The sequence below is a fragment of the Cervus elaphus genome, chromosome 5 (assembly GCF_910594005.1).
Source record: "Cervus elaphus chromosome 5, mCerEla1.1, whole genome shotgun sequence".
NCBI classification, from domain to species: domain Eukaryota; kingdom Metazoa; phylum Chordata; class Mammalia; order Artiodactyla; family Cervidae; genus Cervus; species Cervus elaphus.
This window is the reverse complement of record NC_057819.1, coordinates 116,755,987-116,777,510: the sequence shown is the minus strand read 5'-3', so window position 1 is coordinate 116,777,510 and position 21,524 is coordinate 116,755,987. Positions and strand designations below refer to the sequence as shown.

The window sequence follows — 21,524 nt, the reverse complement described above, 5'->3', positions numbered from 1 at the left end:
AGAATGTGATACTTGAGAAATAATAGTTTCAGTTACAGGGCTTTGCCTTACAGATATAATTGTTTCTCAAAGTCCTCCAGTTCTTATTTTTATACATACATAAGAAATACATATGTATTAAGATGTATATATACGTTATAGCATTATAACATCAGGAAAAGGGGGGAAAAAGCTGGCAATAAGGGTTCATCGGTGAGAATCTGATGAAAGAATTATGGTACATCCCATAAAATGAAGTATTTTATAGCCATTAGATGAATCATTGTATGAGCTTGATTTTAATGACTATTTTGGGCATGTATGTATGTGATGTTTGTCAGATTGAAAAGCATGCATCAGATGGTGGTAAGGATGTAGTTAAACGCATGGGATGCTCCAAAGAAAAGAATATAATGTTGGCATTTGTATGAATTTGTGCTCTCTGAAAGGCAGAACTAAAAGGGCAATAACGTTGGAGAGGAATTTTTCATGCAGACCTTTTCTCCCAAGACAATTACACTTTACAACTGTGTTATGTGTTTATGCAGGTGTTTAATAAGCACTGTGCACAATGAACACACACATATACACAAAATGTGTGGGGCCATTCCAACTGACAAAATAGTGAAAACATAGCAACAAGACAAAATAACACGATTAAATTTATTAGTGCTGGAAAATACTTCGTATCTTGTGTCAGACCAGAATGGATTAATAAAAGAAATTTATAGCGCCTGTCTGCACAGAGACCTTGAGTCTGCTGGAGGTGATTTAGCTTGGCCCCATCCTGACAGCCGATAGACTGCTAGGTGACCTTTTTTGGTTCCTTCCATTGCAGTGATCCTCTAAATCTAAGAAGTCTCTAAATAGGGAAGGAAGGGTATGGATTCCCCGAGTGAGATGAGATGATGCTTTTCAGACCACCAGAGGGCAGCACACACACCGGTCTGTCTGAGAGAGCCAGGTTTATTGGCTGGTGTGGGCATTTAACCAAGCTTGTACCAAGATTTCCCTGAAACCCAATCGGTATCCTTGCCCAGAGCTCTCCGTGTAGAAGAGAACGCAGTGCAGTGACCCTTCCTATTGCCCTTTTGCCCTCCCTTGTCCTCTGGGTCACCCAAGCTGACGTGTTGTCTGATGCCATCACAGGTGGTGGGTGACGTGGACACCAGCCTCCCGAGGACCCTGGATGAGCTTGGCATCCACCTGACCAAGGAGGAGCTGAAGCTGAACATCCGCCCCCTGCTCAGGCTGGTCTGCAAAAAATTCTTTGGCGAATTCACAGGTAAGGAGCTCGTCGTCATCACCATCTCCTCCACGTGTATCATGGGAACTCTTTAACCCACAGTCAAGATACCCGTCACCTGGGTTTTTTTCCTGAGCTGCTTTACTTAGTGGATGGTACCAGGAATTCTATCTTGGGAAAACAAAAGCAATTAAATTTCCCTTCCAGGAGGAGCATGCAAAAGGGAATGGAGAAGCAGATTCTGAAGTTGTGGTATTTTTGCCAGAGGGCAGTCGAGAAGGTAGACTCGTAGGTGTCATGAAATGGTGGGGAAACCCCCCAACTAGGACTTGGGAGATGAGTTATAGACGCAGATCTCTCTTTCCCCAGAGCTCCTCTTTATGGTGTTTCAGTTATGCAGGAGGCAGGTGCTGTAGGAGAACAAGGCCTAGACTGGCTGGGAGATAGACTTCAGGACCTGAGTCCTGATCTTCCTCTGGCTCTGTCCCATGGGGTCATCCCGGGTCAGCCACTCAATCCTTCTGGGACTGATTTCTCATCTGTAAAATCACGGAGGCAAAAAAGGTGATGGCGCAGGGCTCTCTTAGCAATCGCTTGGTTCTAAGTCTGTTGGGAATTAGGTATCTGAATCCCTCGAAGTGTATAATTTTGATGGTTCATTCTGGGCTGGCCATCCATCTGACAAAGGAGATCCCAACTAAAAGCAGATGTGCTATCACCCCAAGGTGCTAATGGAGGTTCTCGCTTGTATGGCTTATTGGCTGTTAGGAAAAGAAAATAGCTATTTGAACAGAAACACATGCAGTGTTTCCCGGAGGGAAGAGTCAATTTGGAGATTGTTCTAAGTACATCTGTAAAGAAGAGATGAGGTACTTATTTGTGTAAGAGTTCAGCAAGTGCCTATTCACTGAAGGTCATGGACTGATAGGGATATTTCCAAGTTTTTGTCAGTTCAGTTTCAAGGAGCCACTTAGACCTGCTTCTTGCTCTTCCCTGGCATCCATGTGACTCCAAATCCTTTAGCAGCGTGTGCCCAGGAAACAGGGTATTGTGTCTGCCCAGATTCAGAACCGTAGCTTTTAGAGCTGAAAGTCAGTCTCTCACTGTTAGTTTTCTGACCATCATGAGTGGATCAGAACTCCCCACTCCCTTTCCCTGTGAGAGTTCATACTAATGGCCATCTCTTCTCCCTCTGCAGGCTTTGTGGACATGTGTGTGCAGCATATCCCCTCTCCAAAGGTGGGCGCCAAGCCCAAGATCGAGCACACCTACACCGGTGGTGTGGACTCCGACCTTGGCGAGGCCATGAGTGACTGTGACCCCGACGTAAGGAACATGGCCCCCCTGTTCTCTGATTTCCATCCCTCCTTTGTGGGAACTCTTTTTTCAGTTTCAGGAGTAATCCCTTCTCCATCCTTGCATGGCCCTCCCCCTAGGCATAGTCAGACTGACCTGAATTCAGAGCCCAATGTTACCACTCCTGGTGATGTGATCTTGGGAACGTTGTTAAGGTTTTCTGAGTCTGAGGGTTTTGGTGTATATACAGTGGTAATAATTTGTATGTGGAAGTTATGAGAAGTAAGTAAGATTTAAGAAAGGGTTGTGATTGTGTTTAGCATGGTGCATGACAGATAGGAAAGATTGAGCAAATGGTAACTAATCTCACTGGTCCTGGCTTTTAAAACAATCTTTCCCAGTCATTCCTCAGGCATTGTCTAATTTCTTGGCATAAACATTACAGCCAGTTGAGAATTATGAGTTTCTTCTTTGAAGAAATCTGGGACCAGTTAGTGTTGTAGTCTTGCAAGTTGACAGTGTTAGTTTGCCATCCTAAACCTGCTTCTCTTCCCCAGTGCCCTCATCCCCCGCAGGAAGAAGGAAGAGGTTTTTCTTTGCTATGCCTATGACATGTCTTAATTCAGCTAGGGCTAGGCCTTGGTTGTAATTTTTTCAGGAGATCACCACATTATCTTCTCGGTCTGGGCTGCTTCCCCATGGAGCTCAGGTCATTGCTGACAAGGGAGGGGGAGACGGTGGAACTTATCCAGCGTGTGTGTAGTTGAGGCGACCCTCTGTCCCCATCTCCAGGGTCCCCTCATGTGCCACACGACCAAGATGTACAGCACAGATGATGGAGTTCAGTTTCATGCCTTTGGCCGAGTGCTAAGTGGCACCATCCATGCTGGGCAGCCTGTGAAGGTGCTGGGGGAGAACTACACCCTGGAGGATGAGGAAGACTCGCAGATATGCACCGTGGGCCGCCTTTGGATCTCCGTGGCCAGGTACTGCCATCCAGAGCCCCTAGACGCATGCCTGGGCCTCTGCACTGGGACTGCCCCGGCAAGCTGGAAGGGGTGGAGGGGTGGTCCTCCTTGGACACACAGAAGCTGCTGGCTGCCTGTGATGGGGGTAAGGTGACCCTCCCTCAGCAGACGTGTTGACTTCTAGCTCTTACTGTCCGAGGTTGCTGGGGTCACAGGGCAGCTACTGTTCGGATTGATGCCAAGACTGATGCCAGGAGACCTGCCTTTGCCTTTGGGATGCTTTGAATGAACTCCTGTAGCAGGATTTCTGTGTTTACTCATCTCAAGCCTCTCTTCCTCTTTTGTGTTCCTTAAATTGTAACCTGCATGTCTCTTCCCCAAGAGACATTATTTCCCAGCCTCCACTGGCTATTCTTTGACCAAGAGAGACAACTTTGCTGAATCCCTTGGAGCATCCCAATCTGCAGAATTAAACTTCACTTGGACCTGGGGTCTGCTCATCAGTTCATCAGCTTAGCATTATAGCTAGAAAGCAGAACCGAGCCTGGCCTATTCCTAGGGTGGCTGTTGCGTCTTGCCAACAGCCCCTTCCCCCACCCCCTCCAGATGTACCCCATTCTCTAGAAAATTAAATAGTTAGGGGGCGACAGAGGATGAGATGGCTGGGTGGCATCACTGACTCAATGGACATGAGTTTGAGCAAGCTCCAGGAGACAGTGAAGGACAGCAGTCCTGCAGTTCATGGAGTCTCAGAGTCAGACACAGCGCCTGAACAGTAGGGGAGTTGCAGTATGCTCTTTGGTGCTTTTGGCTTCTTACATTCCACCCCTGAGGCAGTGCTTTGCTTACTACACACATCCAGCTTGAATTAGATTTGCCTGTGTTACGCTCATGAAGTACCTTGCCCTTTTTTTTTTTTTTCATGGCACCTTCAGTTTGTAACTATACATATGTGTGGCTATATGGTTGTTTAATCGCATTCCTCCCCTGGTAGAATGTATCTAGCTTTTTTGTTTTTTTTTTGCTGACTCTGCTCCTGGCTCAGTTTCTGGCATGGAGCTGGTGCTCAGTTAAGTTTTCTGGAATGAACACCCTGCTCCCAAGTTTCATTGCCACTTACTGGACGCTGTTCCAGGTACCACATCGAAGTGAACCGTGTTCCTGCTGGCAACTGGGTCCTAATTGAAGGTGTCGATCAACCAATTGTGAAGACGGCGACCATAACTGAACCCCGAGGCAACGAGGAGGTAGAGTTTCTAAAAAGGCAACTGGGTTGGCTTAAGCTGGAGAATCACAGGGAGCCCCAGCACATGTGAACGACAAGCCGCAGAACTCGAGGGGGGTGTGAACCGGAGTCACTGCTGCTTCCTGCTGCCAGGCCTCAGCATGGGCTCCACCTTCTAGATCCTGTCCCCCTGGATTCTCCTTGGACTCAGCTCCTAGGAAGTAGGAGGGGGGCTCTCTCTTGCTTTTTTTTTAATATTTATTTATTTGGCTGCATCAGGTTGTAGTTGCGGCATGCAGGTTTCTTGTTGCAGCATGCAGGATCTTTTATTGTGGTGCATGGGCTTAGTTGCCCTGTGACATGTGGGATCTTAGTTCCCTGACCAGGGGTCGAACCCATGTCCCCTACATCGCAAGGTGGATTCTTAACTGCTGGACCACCAGGGAAGTCCTGGGGGAGCTCTTTTTATTCCACGTCTCCTTTTTCTGCCAGCATACATGGGAAGATGTGGCCCTGCAGGTTGCCTCCAGGCACTGCCCTGGCTCCTGGTGGGGGGTATAGTTCACCCCCAGCAGGCCCTCAGCTTCTCCCTGACCTCTGCACCATCTGCACCTGCTCAGGCCTGGTGTCCTCATGGCTCTGCTGTATTTTGGGTCTCAGGCTCAGATCTTCCGGCCCTTGAAGTTCAACACCACATCAGTTATCAAGATTGCCGTGGAGCCAGTCAATCCCTCTGAGCTGCCCAAGATGCTGGATGGCCTGCGCAAGGTCAACAAGAGCTACCCATCCCTCACCACCAAGGTAGGCCCGAGGCCACAGCTGCTGCCGCGCCCCAAGAGCCCTGGCAGAAGGGTCTGCTGGTGCCACTGCTGCTTTGCATTCATCAGGTGACTCTGATGCCTAGAAATCACACTTTGAATTGATTTTCCAGAAAATATACAGGGAAGAGTGAGTCATTCTGAGCCTGCCAACATACCTTTTAGAAGAGTTGGCCAGGGCTAAAGGGTTAGCTTATATCCACAGACACTAAATGTTTTTTCCTAAATGGCTGTGATGAGAATTCAGTCCATGACCTCACACCCAGTAGCGCTGTGCTCGGTGGTCCAGGTGTCTTGAGGACTGACTCTTAGGTCGCTGCTCCCCACTAATCCTTCCCAAGGGGAATGGAACCAACACAGTAGTGGCTTTTCCAATAGTGGGCTCAGCACCTCCTCCCAGCTTCTAGCCTCGATTCTGTCTCTGTCTGCTGTGGCTGGCACAGGAGAGTCCAGCCTGTGACCCCCAGGGTTGTCCTGTTTTCAGGTGGAAGAGTCTGGCGAGCATGTGATCCTGGGCACTGGGGAGCTCTACCTGGACTGCGTGATGCACGATTTGCGGAAGATGTACTCGGAGATCGACATCAAGGTGAAGCAGCTGCTGCTGTCTTGAGTGCCTGCTTGGCCAGGGAGCTTGGCTCACAGCTCCAGGCTAATTGTTCAAGCAACCAAACCCGTGATTCCCTGGGAAGGTCCAAGGGGAGAGGGGTGCAGTACGGGAGGTGGTCTGCGTGGGAAAAGCAAGAACTTGCTCCCGGCATGGGAAGGATTTGAGATCTGGTTTGCCTTCTTCGGGGGGTGTTATTCTCAATGTCTGCGTTCAGAGCCTAGGCTCCCAAGCCGAGTTATTCTTGGTCTTTCGTTAAGAAAATAGTTGCATGACTAACCCATCTGTGCTGATCAGGGCTCAGCATGTATGGTTTCAAGGAGGGAGCGGGGACTGGCTCTTCTGGATTCCCGTGAAATCTTAATATAGCCTCTGAATTAAACTGCCTGTCACACAGCCTTGGTCTCCCAGTGGACACACTGTCTCCAAGGCTGTGGGGGGGGGGTGTGAGTGAGTGCCCTCAAGTGCCCCCTCTTAGCCAAGACTGGTGCTCTGAAAGACACTGGGTCCCGATAGGGGGACATGTGGGCGCTTCCAGGAGGAGCCATGCTGCCCAGGGTCGTTGAAGATGGAATGGGCGCTCACCAGTCAGTCTCTCGAGCCAGTGCTGACAGACCCACAGGTGTCAGTGAATGCTGGTGGGACAGCTATACGGGTGTTGAAAGATACTTTGAGGGACTCTTAACTAAGGCCCTTATTTGATCCTCCACTTGGTTTTGGCTCAGGAACATGAATTATGCACTACGCTCAATTTTCCAGGCTTCTCCTCAAAGGTACAGACTTTTAGCCTGAGCCTGCTACGGTGCTTGTCACTAGTTCTGATCAGGACGGGTTCTCGCAGAGATAGTATGAGGGGAGCCTTGCAGTCCCCTTTGGCAGGAGGTTGTCCTTCCAAGAAAGTGACACCTTGCCTGACAGTGTATGTTGTGTCTCAGGTGGCTGACCCTGTTGTCACGTTTTGTGAGACGGTGGTGGAAACGTCCTCCCTCAAGTGTTTCGCTGAAACTCCCAATAAGAAGTAAGTTGCAGGGGGACTTCCCTGGCGGTCTCGTGGTTAGGACTCCACACTTCCATGGCAGGGTGTGCAGGTTCGATCCCTGGTCGGGGAACTAAGATCCTAGATGCCACGCAGCACGGCCAAAAATAAAAGTAGAAGAAGAACGCTGGGGGTCCTAGTGATCCTGGGACTCCCAGGGTCGCTTTCCCCTCCCCCTAAGCCCACCCTAGCCACAAGCACTGTGAAAATAGAGACCCTGAGTCTGGAGATGAGGGTGTCAAGTACCTGAGTTTTATCCCAGCTCTCACATCCCTTTTGCTTTTGTTCACAATGCTGTGGAATTACTTGCCTTAGTTTCTCCCAGGGTGAGTGTCTAAGTGGCCACTTCTCCTCTCTGTGTAATGTGACTATCTTAAAATCTCCCCTAGCAGCAACTCTGCTGTTTGGCTGGTTAATATACTAATACTGCTTAAAGCTTTAAAATAGAACATTTCTCCCCAAGCCTTACTTTTTTTCAAAAGTGATGGATTCAAGTGAAAGAAGACAAGCCCTTTCTGCTCTGCTCTGCCCCCACGGCTTTCCCTGATGTCACTGCCTTCGCTCCTGCCTCTGTCACCCTCTTCTTGGGGACGACCCTCCTGCCAGTCCTGCTGACCCTCCTCATTACCTGTTTCCTTTCTGACCAGGAACAAGATCACCATGATCGCCGAGCCCCTTGAGAAGGGCCTTGCAGAAGACATAGAGAACGAGGTGGTCCAGATCACATGGAACAGGTGAGCGCTTGGTTCCGATTCCAGGGCCAAACAGCTTACCTGATGAGCCTCTAACGTGACACATCCCCCTCTCTGGGGAGTGATTTTGCCTCCCCCTTTTTGTCCCGGGCAGTGTGGGTAGCTGAGGGCACTGTTGCCCAGAAAGGCAGGATCCGTGGCCCGGGAACTGGCTGTCCCAGGCTGTCTGACACCATCATTCCCCTCCCTCCCTCTCCAGGAAGAAGCTGGGAGAGTTCTTTCAGACCAAGTACGACTGGGATCTGCTGGCTGCCCGTTCCATCTGGGCTTTCGGCCCCGATGCCACCGGCCCCAACATCCTGGTGGACGATACCCTGCCCTCGGAGGTACAGCAGGACTGGTGGGGACCCTGCAGCCCTTGCCTATTAGCTCTTGAGTGGAAGAAACTCCAAAGCGTTCTTCTTTTCCCGGAAGTACTATGTGTCTTCTGGTGAAGAAAAGGATCCTTTTACTAGTGTGCTGACCTCCTCCTCCCTGTAAACTGCCTGTGGCCGGGGTCAGTGCTGAGGGGCCCTCCCGTTCTCTGCAGGTGGACAAGGCTCTTCTCGGCTCGGTGAAGGACAGCATCGTTCAAGGTTTCCAGTGGGGAACCAGGGAGGGGCCCCTCTGTGATGAATGTAAGTTGACCAGCACCTCTGCCTTCTCCACCCTGTCCTCTGGGCTCCTTGTTTCCGGGTGTATCAGTCCGGGTGGGCTAATCTTTGGGACCTGGCAGGAGACGCGACTTGGGGCCAGACCGTCCTGTGTCCTGGGCCAGCTTCCTCTCGTCTCCTTCCCTGCCCTGGTGGCATGGCTTGGTACATCCTAGAAATGGAAGTCATGTCTAGGTGGGCATTTGCTCTTCATTCCTGGAATGTGTTTGAGGACAGATATCAGCTGGATGGGATTGGAGTGGTTTATAGAGCAGGACTGGACTCAGTGGGGACAAATGTGCAATTCCTAAAACTTACTCTACACCCCAAAATAATCAAATATCTGGAGAAGAAACACAGACTTCTCGAGACACTTTATGTGGTCTGAGTGTGTCCTGAGACCAACACTGCAAACGTCCGCCTACTCTCTGACCTCCATATACACTGTTAGGATACACACCTGCAGGCTGATTCTGTACCACATCCCTTGTGGCTACAAAACAGCTTCGGTGCCGCAAGAGGCTCCTTGCTGCTCGCCCCCTGCGCCCTTGACTAGCGCCAGACCCACTCCCTAGGCAGCTCTCCCTTTTCCTTTTCAGTGATTCGAAATGTCAAGTTTAAGATCCTGGATGCAGTGGTTGCCCAGGAGCCCCTGCACCGGGGCGGGGGCCAGATCATCCCCACCGCCCGGAGAGTCGTCTACTCGGCCTTTCTCATGGTGAGTGAGGGGGGCTGTTCTGACTGGGGGCCTCGAGACTGCTGTCCCCCGGCCCTGCCCAAGCTGAGGAGCCCTGTCTTCCCGCTCTGCTGCAGGCCACCCCTCGTCTGATGGAGCCCTACTACTTCGTCGAGGTCCAGGCCCCCGCAGATTGTGTCTCTGCTGTCTACACGGTCCTGGCCAGGCGCAGGTGAGCCGCCAGGCACCTGAGGAAGGGGGCGGCGAGCCTGAGTTCCAGTGAGAAGGAACTCAGAGGGACTGGCTTCCCTACACCCTCCACTCCTGAGGCCTAGGTTTACAGAAGGAAGCAGGAAAGGAATGAGGCATCCCCAGCCTTACTACACGTCATAGTTTGAGGTTTCTCCTCGGACCCCTCCTCAGAGAGCTCCTGGGGGATGTCAGTCAGTGGTGGGAGGGTCTGCAGGGCCTTGTCCTGTCAATCTTCCACTCTTGCCCACAGGGCACTGCCCCTTTGGCTTCAACGGGGAGCTGTGGGGAGAGCCCGAGTGTTTCCGCCCTCTGTGGGGCACTTGCCGTTATTCTTTTCTCTGATGGTCAACATTTGGGGGTACATTGCTTCTCTGCTTTTGGCCTCCACGGGGGTAGGAATTCAGCCTTTATTTTTCTTTCTCAGGGGACACGTGACTCAGGATGCACCCATCCCAGGCTCTCCTCTCTACACCATCAAAGCTTTCATCCCAGCCATTGACTCTTTTGGCTTTGAGACTGATCTGCGAACTCACACGCAGGGCCAGGCCTTTTCCTTGTCTGTCTTCCACCACTGGCAGGTAAGAAGATGGTGCAGCCTGGCCACTGTGGTCTCCCACCTCTGCACGGCCGTCCCCTCTGACCTGCCCACCTCCAGGCCTCCAGGGGGATCACCAGCATCCTAGAGAAGCATCTTGCTTCTCGGCCTGGCAGCTCTGAAACCGCTTTGCCTTTCAGATTGTACCTGGTGACCCTCTGGACAAGAGCATTGTCATCCGCCCCTTGGAGCCACAGCCAGCTCCCCACCTGGCCCGAGAATTCATGATCAAAACCCGTCGTAGGAAGGTACGTGTCCTCAGGCCCATGGCCGTCCCTCCACGCCCAGGTGGTCTTACCAGGAGCTGGATCGCTCTTTGTTTCTTGCTTCTGGACCCTCCTCCCAAAGACTGAGAGCATTTTACTGCACAGTGTGGGGAAATGTGGTCTTCCCAGGCTCCAGGCTCCCAGGCCTGGGGCCACACGCCTGGGAAGGGAGAGCCTTCTCCTGCCCTGTGATGATACCCTAACGGCAGGACTCTCAAAATAGCTCAGCCAACACATTCCCCCCGCCCCCCCACCAAGCACAGCGCAGTCACACACGACTCGTCTTTGCTTCTGCCCCCACTCTCTGCAGGGTCTCAGCGAGGACGTGAGCATCAGCAAGTTCTTCGATGACCCTATGTTGCTGGAGCTCGCCAAGCAGGATGTGGTGCTCAACTACCCCATGTGAGCGCCAGGCCGCCTGGCAGCTCCCGCTCCCCGCGCTGGGCCACACCCTGGACTTAAACCTGGGCCCTGGTGGGACTCAGACTCCACGTGGTCAGAGCGTGTCTGGGGCTGCTTGGCCATCCTCAACAAGCCCGGAGCCCCCAAGCCTCCAGCCCAGAGGGAAGAACATTGGGCCTCCTGGTTCCTCCTATGGCCTCAGCCTGGCTCCACTGCCAGAGAACAGAGAGGAACTCAGGGTCCTGGAAGGAGAAGGGGCTGGAAGTGTTGAAGCCCGAGGGGCCCTGTCTTCAGGATTTACGTGAAATCTTTTTTTTTTAGTAGAAGTTTGACCTTAGACGTGTTTTATAAGTGAACAGAACATTCTGACTGCTGCCTTGGTCTGTTCCTTTCATCCCCGCTGCTCTACCCTCTTCCCTTCAGCTCAGGCTCGTCCTGGCACTTGGGTTCTGGGTCTCTGTCATCTCCCACGAGGCCTCCCTGTCTCTGCTCCCAGCTGCAGCCTTCTTCCTGCCTGGTCCCCAGGGAGGAGCGCCTGCCTCTCCACTTGGTGTTCCCATGAGTACTGAGGCCTCTTTACTGCCCCCACTCCCACTCCTGTGGGTGGCCCTTGAGGGGGCTGGGGAGTGGTTGGGTCTCTGGGGTCAGAGGTCTCCTCTGCCCCAGAAGGCTCTCCTTGCCTTGGAGTTGGGGACCAGAGCCTTCCCTCGCTCTGCTGTCCACTGTGTGAAGAAGAGACCAGTGAATTGCCTCAAACTCCTTTATTAGGTGCATACCCAGATTGACTGACGAGGTCCAACTGCCTCGGGCCTGTAGGACTCCTACTTCTCCCTGGTATCCTGCGCGGTTCTCTTGATGTAGTCTCGGTACATCGTGTACACAGCGCCTGTGTGAGGGAGAAGGGAAACCGCCCCATGACATCGCCCCTTCCACCCATTGCCTGGCTCTCCCGGGTGTCGGGGGGGTGGTGCTGACACTAGCCTTTCCCTTGAGAGTCCACCTCCCTGCTCATCTGTCCGCCCCAGGTCTCGACAGCTGCTGCAAACACTTGGCTGCACAGCCTGGGGAGACAAGCCATGTGACAGTTGACAGAGCCCTTGCACGTATATTGTCTGAGAAACCTCACTGCAGGGAGGGAGGGAGGCAGACCCCGGTGGGTATTGTCATATTGCACACGGGGAAACAGTCTGAGAGAAAGGGACTTGGCCACTGTCACACGGCAGGGAAGTAGCACTCTGCCTTCTGATCCGGAGAGGAAGAGAAACCACTGCATGTTCTCTCACCTCAGGACAGACTCATGAAACAGACTATGTACCTTCCCCTGAACAGGGGAGAATAAACAGGAAACCCAGAAAATGTTTCCTTATGAGGGTTTCACCGAGGCCTTGCTGTGGAGCCTGGTGTAGGGAACAGGGACTGAATTCTTGTCCTGTAACTGTCAGGGCTCACGGTCAGATTTTGCCTCATCGGTTTTGCCCACACCAAACCGATGCCCGACCCCACCAGCTACTCACCCAACATGATCGCGCCCACAGCACAGGCCTGTGCCGCCACTCGGGTATGAATCAGGTGAATGGACATCTTGGTGGAACCACGAGCCTTCAGCCGGTAGATCCGGTATGCTGCCACCAGCAGGCAGCCTCCTAAACCTACAGAGGCAGAGAATGTGATGCTTGGGCCTTAATCGCCAAGCACATTGCTCTCCTGAAGAGACACTCACTGGGCCGACCGGGCGTCTGGATAACCAGCTGCCTTCCTGCTGCTGCTTTGGGGCGGGGGGCACCTGAGGGGACTGGGGAGTGGTTGGTGGAGTAGGGGCTGTCATTAGAAAATTTAACTGTTCTCAATGATTTTTTCAAAGTGACTGCCTCCTTCCAATACCTCGCCCCCCTCCACCTCCCTGTACAAGTAGCCCATCATCATGACTGTCCCACCTCCCTGAGCTCTTCTCCAGCCACTGCCAGCCCCCAGAGCTGTTCTCTTCCCCTCCCAGGGCCTTGGGGCAAGGGAGCCCGAGGGGACCCCAGGCTGCTCCTGCCCATCCTGGCACTGGTGTCAGCCTCCCACGCGCTTGGTTGGCCGCCACCTCCACCCCCCCAGCCGGCCTTGTTTATTGTCAGATGTGTCACCTCTGCTCTTGATTCACTCCTCTTCTAGCTGTTGATTAGTCAGTGGGCAGGACCACTCGAGTTCAGGGCTTCATTCTTTGAAAGGACCAGGAGACACGTGCTCTCCAAGAGAAGGCCCCCTCCTCGCCCCCCCACTCCTTCCCTTCCCACTCACCTATAGGCACCAGCGGAGACTCCCTCGTCTTCCTCAGGAGCTTCTCAGACACACTGTCCTCGCCCTCGGGTGGCGCCCACCAGCCTCTGTTAGCAGACATGATTCTGCACCCAGATGTTAGCAGCTGGGGCTCCTAGGCTTCAGCCCAGTCCTAGAAGGAGGCACCCGCAACAATAACTCCAGTTCTCCTCAGTCTGGGCTGGGAAGGAGGAAGTTGCCTGCTGAGACCTCTCTCACCATGCCCGACATGGCTGTCCTGTCTCAGATGACTGGACCGCTAGTGCCGTTTCTCCCATCTCTTCCTCTCAACATCCGCCTCTCCCCAGCTCGTTCCAACTTCACTGTTTTCTCTGCCTCCCCCTCCACCATCTGCATCCCTACGGGTATGATCCTTGGGCCAAGAAAAGCAGCTGAGAAAATCCTCAGATGAAGGTGGGAGGAACAGTCCTTTAACCTTGGGCCCCCCACGGGCCTTAAGTCTGTGATGGTTGTTCCCAAGGGAGGTGCAGAGGAAAACCTGGCCCTGGGCAGCCAGAGCCATCCCAGTGTTACAGCCATGGTGACCAGACCACCAGAGCCGGAGACTGAAATGATTAAACGTGGACTTGCGTATAGTTTCATGCAGATTTTGAACATTAATGTTAATGGAGCAAATTCTGGTCCCTGAGCTATTCTCTGTCTCCAGGTCCATCTCTTGCCAGGTTCTTTTCAGTTGCCAACCCCCTGCCTCCCTGTCCTGGGGACCCTTACTGCTCTACTTGTAAACCCCTATAAATGTCTGCTCTCATCACAAACTAGACGGAGTCCCAGACCGGGGATTCTGCCTGCTGGGTGCCTTCTAAGTCTAACCCCAAGACAAAAGTTCCTGCTTGAGGCAACTTCTTATCCCTAGTTGCCTCTCTCCTCCAGGAGAAGCAAGGACTACTGGCCCCACAGGTCCACAGCATGCCGGTGCTTACCCTAGGAGATGGCTAGAAAGTGGAGTGCAAGCAGTCCAGCTAAGGCTCAGCGTCTGCTGTTTTGAATTGGCCAAGAGCTGATGATGGAGCTGCCACTATGGGGTCAGGGACACAGTGTCCGGTTTTAAGGAGACTTTGAAGTCAGGAATGGAGAGGGGAGGAGATAGGTCAGGACATCAGTCTTAACCCCCCATCTGCTGAGTTCCAGGCTGGAGCTCCAAGCACTGTGCTCAGATGCTCACTCGTGTCTGACTCTTTTCGACTGTAGCCTGCCAGGCTCCTCTGTCCATGAATTTTCCAGGCATGAATACTGGAGTGGGGTGCCATTTCCTCCTCCAGGAGATCTTCACGACCCCAGGGATCGAACCCTCAACTCAGATTTCCTGCATTGGCAGACTGATTCTTTACCACTAGCGCCACCTTGTGAAACTCCAAGCACTGTAAAGTAATAAAAGATCAGATGGAGGGGATCCCCTATCTCAATTCAGTCTTTTAATCCTGTGGAGGTTCGTGGCTGGATCAGAGGTGGACTTGATTTGGAGAACTGAGATAGGAATATACCGGCAAAAATGGGCAGAGATCCTGAGTTTTCCCCCAAATTATATGGCCTCAAATAAGAGGGGGACTTCCCTAGTGGTCTGGTGGCTAAAACTCCACACTCTCAATGCAGGGGGCCAGGGTTCAATCCCTGGTCAGGCAACTAAATCCCAAATGCTGCAACAAAGATGGAAGATCCTGCATGGCTCAACTTAGACCTGGCAGAGCTGAATAATTATTCTAGAGCTTTGCTGGTGGCTCAGTGGTATAGAATCCGCCTGCTAATGCAGGAGACAAGGGTTCAATCCCTGGTCAAGTAAGATCCCACAGGCCACAACTACTGAGCCTGTGCTCCAGAACCTGGGAATCATAACTACTGAACCCATGTGCTGCAACTACTGAAGTCCGAGTCCCCTAGGGCCTGTGCTTTGCAACAAGAGAAGACACCACGATGAGAAACTCATGAGCCACAACCAGAGAAAAGCCTGTGCAGCAGTGAAGACCCAGCACAGCCAAAAATTAATAAATGTTTTTTTAAAAATACTCTTAAGAACAATGTGGGATGTAAATAAAATGCCTTAATTGTGGGAGACAGGCTGTCTGGTGTTGGTCTTGACCCCTCCAAGAATGTTTTCTGGACCCAGGAGATTTGTCCAAGAGTTTGAAACAGTTGTGACTTCCCTCACATCACCAGAACACTTTCTACTGCCCGCAGGCTGATACTTAGGTTACGCAGAGGACCATAGCCAGCATTAGCACCTATTCTGTTTCATGTATTCATATTTCAGAACTTTCCACCATTCTACACAGTAAGTAGCAGCTTGTCCCTGGACCAGGAACTGAGCTTCTGAGAGGCTAAATGAGTTATCCAAGGGTACACAGTTAGTGAGGGCTTCCCAAGTGCCTCAGGTGTAAAAAAATCCGCCCACCAATGCAGAAGCCACAGGAGACGAGGGTTCTATCCCGGGTCAGGAAGATCTCTCAGAGGAGGAAATGACTACCCACTCCAGTATTCTTGCCAGGATAATCTCATGGACAGAGGAGCCTGGGCTACAGTTCATGGGGTCGCAAAGAGTCGGGTATGACTGAGCAACTAAGCATGCACACACACAGCTAATGAATGTCATGATTTGAACCTGGGTCTGGCTGGCTCCAAAGAACCTTCTTGCTAAGAAATGGAGAAAGACCAGGTGCACTGCAGATTCCCATTCCATCCCAGGCCTTTGTTTCTCCCCCAGATTACTCTCTGTCCTAAAGCGACTTTTCAGCACTGGAAATGTGTCCAGCAGCTGAGGTCTCTCTTCTCTCCCCAGCCCTCACTGCTCCAGGGAGAGGCCCAGGGTCACAGTCGCTCCCCCGGGGCCTCTGCGTATCCCCAGCGTCCCTGGGAACTCTCCTCCCAGGCATTCACACACACTCCTGTGCTGCCTCTCCTGGTCCCAACGGTGGCTTGAATTCTCCAGAGATCAATGGTCTAGGCCAGAAGTGGGAGAGTGGAAATGTCTGGCTGAGACAAGGCAAGAATCAGGATCAACTCCGAGTACTTTAGAGAACAGGGGCCAAGTTAAGGAGAGCGAATTTCAACTTCTCCCTGTTGAGATGAGAGAAGGCAATGGCAAGACACTCCAGTACTCTTGCCTAGAAAATCCCATGGACGGAGGAGCCTGGTAGGCTGCAGTCCATGGGGTCGCTACTAGTCGGACACGACTGAACGACTTCACTTTCACTTTTCACTTTCATGCATTGGAGAAGGAAATGGCAACCCACTCCAGTGTTCTTGCCTGGAGAATCCCAGGGACGGGGGAGGCTGGTGGGCTGCCATCTATGGGGTCACACAGAGTCGGACACGACTGAAGCAACTTAGCAGCAGCAGCGGCTGTTGAGATGACCTCCTTGCTGTCCAAAGGACTCTCAACTAAGATCCCACAAGCCTCGAGGTCAATATATAAATTAATAATTAATTAACAAAAAAGATGAAAAACCAAGGCTTTAGTTAAACATCTTGCTCAAGGTCATAGTAGGTGACAGCAAAAAGCACTAGACTTCTAACCATTTCTAAAATCAAAGCTGGAGAACACCTAAAAGGTGGAGGGAAAGTTTTGAAATAGAAGAAATAAAATTGCTTTTTATTTCAAAAACCTCTGAGGACACACAGTAACCAAAACTTCAAAGAACAGATTTCTGTAGAGTCCTGTTTTAGTAAACAGATAAGATAAAATTATGATACCGTTTTTGTTAATATGCCAAGTCTTTAATAATTACTTTTACTTAACCTTTCTACGTTAGTAATTCGCTTAATAAACCTCTTTCTTCCAGATCAGGTCACACTAATATAAATTCTAATTTAGAGGGGTCTAATTGAATGATGCAGACAGACTTAATGGACACAGAGCGCAGGCCAGAGTCAGACATGGGGTCAGCTGCTTAACTGACTGCTCTCTACATACCTGGTCTTATACCACTCAACCTCTTTTGAGTCTATGTCATCATCTGTAAAATGGAGGTAGCATCTACCCATAGGATCGATGTAAGGGTTAAATAGGGCTTTCCAGGTTCGCAGTGGTAAAGAATCTGCCTGCCAGTGGGTTCAACCCCTGGGTCCAGAAGATCCCCTGTAGAAGGAAAATCACACGGACAGAGGTTGGACCCCACTGAGTGACTGAGCATACACGCAAGGGTTAAATAATATGATTGTTAGAATTCCCGTCCCTGCTGCCTACTCCCTTTCTTCCAGAATGAGCAAGGTGGGGGGCGGGGGATGGGTAGCAGGCTAGGGGAGAAATGGAAAGTCCCTGACAACAGATGGGAAGCTTGCCATCTTCTGGGTGGTCCTGAATTCAGCACACTCGCATCCCTTGGCAACCCCGTCCTCCCTGTTGGAGGTGCTTCCCTGCCCTAACTGAAAGCTTCAGGTTTGTTCTCCTGATTGTGTTGGGGGAAGGGAATGGTTGGGGGTGGGGGACTTGGACTTGAGGCTGTACACAATCTAAAGACACAGCTGTGCTATATATAGCCTGCGGGAGCTGAGTGACAAGAGCGGGGCAGCGAGGGACGTGCAGCTTTTGCCTTGAGCTAAGGAGTGCTGTGAGTGAGGGGGTGATGATGAATGAACTGGACAGGGAACAGAGAATGCCCTGAGTTGGGGTAGGAATGAGAAAGACCCAGGCTGAAGGGCTAGGGTAATTACAGGGGAGAAAACTTGGGGCCACACAGTAGTGTCTGGAGGGCTTGAGGAGGAAAAAGAAGGCAGCAGGAACAGGCCAGGGCAGTGGAAGTTTCCGGATGAGATGGCTAGACTGAAGCAGCCTCTAGAAGGTACCTGGGGTGGGAGGGTGGGACATCCCCTCTCTTTCTAAAAACAGGCACTGGTTCCAAGGACCTTGCAGCATTTGTTCAAGGACAGCCTCAAGAGCTACAGGCTTGGGCCAAGAAAGTGCCTTTGGTGCTCACTAATCATTCTGGAAGAATAATCTCCTTGGAAGAAAAGCTATGACAAAGCTCAACAGCATTTTAAAAAGCAGAGACATCACTTTGCTGACAAAGGTCCGTATATTCAAAGTTATGGTTTTTCCAGTAGTCATGTATGGATGTGGATGTGAGAGTTGGCCCATAAGGACAGCTGAGCGCTGAAGAATTGATGCTTTTAAATTGTGCTGGAGAAGACTCTTAAGCATCGCTTGGACTTCAAGGAGATAAAACCAGTCTATCCTAAAGGAAACCAACCCTGAATATTCATTGGAAGGACTCATGCTGAAGCTGTAGCTCCAATACTTTGGCCTCCTGATGTGAAGAGCTGATTTGCTGGAAAAGACCCTGATGCTGGAGAAGATTGAGGGCAGGAGGAGAAGGGGGCAACAGAGGATGAGATGGTTGGATGGTATCACTGACTCAATGGACATGAGTTTGAGCAAACTCTGGGAGATAGTGAAGGACAGGGAAACCTGGCGTGCTGCAGTTCATGGGGTCACAAAGAGTTGGACATGACCCAGTGACTGAACAACAACAATAATCATTCTGGAGAGACTGCTCACATATTTTTAAAGATTCTAAGAGGGTGTGTTGTAGATAATGGTGATGGGAAGGCTGAATGAGAGTGTAGTGATAGAATAGAATCATGTCTAATGAAGGAAGAATTTTGAGCTGTGGAAGACACCAGCACAGACCCCAGTACTAACAAACGGATGCGCCAGAGGACTTGAAATGTTTTGCTAAAGTTCTGTGTTGGGTGCTTCTGAATACCCAAATTCCCCAAAGCACACTGTGAGAGGGGACTAATGTCTTGAGAGCCTACAAGATTTAGGTACTTCACATATTTAAGCTTCACAACAGCCCCAACTAGTAGATATCGTTATCCCCACTTTACAGATGAGGAAATCAAGGCTGAGAGAGGTTAAGTAACAACCATGTCATACCACAGGTAAATGGCTCCGCTATCCAACCAGTAATGATAATCACTATAGACCACCTCACAATGAAAATTTAACATATGACAATGTGGTTACCCGTACATTTCATCACATTCTCACACCATCTTAGGCAAAAATCAGGCAGCACAGTGGTAAAGGGTTTGTGAGCCAATACAGGAAACACAGGAAACGCAGGTTCAATACCTGGGTTTGGAAGATACTCTGGTGTAGGAAACGGCTAACCACTCCAGTACTCTTGCCTGGAAATTCCCATGAACAGAGGAGCCTGAGGGGCACAGCCCACGGGGTCTCAAAGAGTCGGACACAACTGAGTGCGTGAGTGCTTAGCAGATTAGAAATTAGATTAGAAACATGTGTAAATGGGGGGCTTTCCTGGTAGTCCAGTGGTTAAGATTCTGTGCTTCCAATGCAAGGCACACAGGTTGGATACCAGGTCTGGAAACTAAGATTCTCCATGCCAAGTGGCCAAAAAAAAAAGAAGAGAGAGAAAGGGGATACACATAAATGAATGTAAACAGCTGGGCAGGACAGACCTCTGAATCCAGAGCCTCCAGACTTCCAAGGACTCTCACCAAGGCAGGGTAGCTCAGCCCACTGGGTTCTAGGCGTGTTCAAAAGTCCCTGTCTGCGTGGTACCAGAGGAGTTCTCTTCATCTCCCATATCCTTCTCCCCACCCCCAACTCCTGAGCATATTTCACACATCCTTCATTTGCAAGTAAACTGACCTTAACTTGAAATCCAGCATTAATACTCAAAAAACTGCTAGCTGGGCTCTGGGAAACACTGGTAAGGAGTCATCTTACTGTTTCTTTTATACTACTTGTATTACCCATTCAAAAAATTCTTTGACAAAAAAAAATCTGCTTTAAACAAAACCCCTCTGGCAGGAAGGAGTGGTATAATGTATGTCTCGGACAGGATTTAGCCACAGAACAACAACTACAGGTTAACTGAGACTTCTGGGGATTATAGCGGGGAGGGGGTTGTGACAGGAACATGCCCCCTCCCAATAGCAGAAGTAATCAACAGCTTCTCATTCAGCCAGTCTGTGGCAGGCAGGGCTTCATATTGCCAACAGGGAGCTTTCCCAGATCCTACCTCTCTAGGCCTCTGGTCCCGTCCCCCAGGACGGAAGAATGGGCTCTGAACCTACCAGCCAAGTGGAGACCCTGGAAAATGTGTAATGGAAATAATGACACACTGCAGCCTTCAAGTTGACCCTACAGTTCCCAAACCACAGAGCCCCAGGGTGACTCTCAAGTTCTCAAACTGGGTTTTGATCCTTTCCTGCCTGAGCCCCATGTGAATAAAAAGTGATGTGGTTCTCACAGCACCCGGCTCCCCTGCTCCCTGCCTGAGGCTGGAAACCAGACCCATTTCCCCATCATTTCCCGGTTTGAAACTTGAGGATTTTTTTTCCCCCTTCCCGCTGGTATCCTTTTTATGTTTCCTTCCCTCTGGTAGCATTTTTATATTAGCCACAGTGGCGAGCCTTCCTTCACGCATTCACTCTGTATACAATTGCCAAGCACCTACTATGTATTGGGCTGGGCTCTAGGAGCTGTGATATAGCTTCCTTGCCTCTAGAGAGCTCATATTCTAGCAGTTGCCCTGATTTGCTCAGACCCTGGTCAATGCCTGGACCGCTGGCTTAGGTTTCTGGCCTCAGCTCAGCTCTAACTGGATTAAAGGATGTCTCTAGCTGGCAAGGTGATAGAGGAGAGGAAGGAGTCCTGACCAAGAGACAGAATACTGACTTCGTTTCTATTTTTTAAACTATCTGCAGGTAAAACAGCTTAGCTTCCTTGGGTTTCATTTCCATCTTTAAAAGGTTGCTCTAGGGAATTCCCTGGAGGTCCAGTGGTTAGAATTCAGAGCTTTCACTGCTGAGGATGCAGGTTCAATCCCTAGTGGGGGAACTGAGATCTTAAAAGCAGCATGGCAAAAAAACAAAAACCAAACAAAAAACTGGTTGCTCTACCTGGATAGAGACAAGCTGCATGCTTGAGAGTAAGATAACAAATATAGGAAGTGTTTGGTTCTCAATCTCCATGAAGAACGGGTAATGCTAAAAGATGGAGAGGCTTCCCGGGCATGTCCATCCATGAATTTATAGAAAAAGAATACCTAATAAACATTTGAGTGTATATATGTGTATATATATATATAATTTACATGTATAATACATAATACATATTTGTTTATATATATATATATACTTACATAACCAAATGTCTTAAAAGGTTATTAATTGGTCTTAGCATACCATAGAAAAGTAAACTACCCTTATTGAAAGAGAACAGCTCAAATGTGGCAACTACACACACCTGAGTATCTTGTATTCAGCATTCAGATCAAGAAGAGAACAAGATCAGCCCCTCTCCCTCTGGTAACTATCCTTTCCCTAGGATAACCACTATCCCCCTTACTTCTATCAGTACAAATTAGTTTTGCCTGTTTTTGAACTTCATATAAATGGAAAGTTTTGGGAAATTCATCTATCCTAAAGCTGCCTGTAGAGATTGTTCATTCTCAATGCTGTGTATTGTATGAACGTAACATTTTGTCTA

At 50.4% G+C, this 21,524-nt stretch overlaps 2 protein-coding genes across 2 annotated transcripts in view; one reads left to right on the top strand and one right to left on the bottom strand.

Moving 5' to 3' along the window:
- Positions 1–11,121, top strand: part of EFTUD2 (elongation factor Tu GTP binding domain containing 2) — a 36,372-nt gene extending 25,251 nt beyond the window's left edge. The window contains exons 14-28 of the mRNA XM_043904855.1: positions 1,129–1,264; positions 2,424–2,551; positions 3,314–3,507; positions 4,625–4,736; positions 5,375–5,515; positions 6,017–6,118; positions 7,072–7,154; positions 7,820–7,906; positions 8,124–8,250; positions 8,454–8,541; positions 9,156–9,274; positions 9,370–9,464; positions 9,909–10,062; positions 10,220–10,327; positions 10,656–11,121. Of these exons, the coding sequence (XP_043760790.1) occupies positions 1,129–1,264; positions 2,424–2,551; positions 3,314–3,507; positions 4,625–4,736; positions 5,375–5,515; positions 6,017–6,118; positions 7,072–7,154; positions 7,820–7,906; positions 8,124–8,250; positions 8,454–8,541; positions 9,156–9,274; positions 9,370–9,464; positions 9,909–10,062; positions 10,220–10,327; positions 10,656–10,751 (1,770 nt within the window). The 3' untranslated portion in view covers positions 10,752–11,121. The remainder of the gene's footprint in view (positions 1–1,128; positions 1,265–2,423; positions 2,552–3,313; positions 3,508–4,624; positions 4,737–5,374; positions 5,516–6,016; positions 6,119–7,071; positions 7,155–7,819; positions 7,907–8,123; positions 8,251–8,453; positions 8,542–9,155; positions 9,275–9,369; positions 9,465–9,908; positions 10,063–10,219; positions 10,328–10,655) is intronic.
- A 372-nt stretch (positions 11,122–11,493) lies between these two features.
- HIGD1B (HIG1 hypoxia inducible domain family member 1B) lies at positions 11,494–14,097 on the bottom strand. The gene is made up of 4 exons (XM_043904856.1): positions 13,990–14,097; positions 13,031–13,181; positions 12,262–12,396; positions 11,494–11,633 (listed from the first exon to the last, which is right to left on the bottom strand). The coding sequence occupies exons 2-4, from the start codon at positions 13,128–13,130 to the stop codon at positions 11,569–11,571; spliced, it is 300 nt and encodes a 99-aa protein (XP_043760791.1). The 5' UTR covers positions 13,131–13,181; positions 13,990–14,097; the 3' UTR covers positions 11,494–11,568.
- Positions 14,098–21,524: the final 7,427 nt, after the last annotated feature.

Excerpts from the sequence above, each read along its gene's own strand:
- HIGD1B (XM_043904856.1), bottom strand. The coding sequence starts at position 13,130 with ATGTCTGCTAACAGAGGCTGGTGGGCGCCACCCGAGGGCGAGGACAGT. Across the intron at positions 12,397-13,030 it reads GTCTCCGCTGGTGCCTATAG|GTTTAGGAGGCTGCCTGCTG; the intron begins GTGAGTGGGAAG and ends CTGCCTCTGTAG. Across the intron at positions 11,634-12,261 it reads TGTGGGCGCGATCATGTTGG|GCGCTGTGTACACGATGTAC; the intron begins GTGAGTAGCTGG and ends TCCCTCACACAG.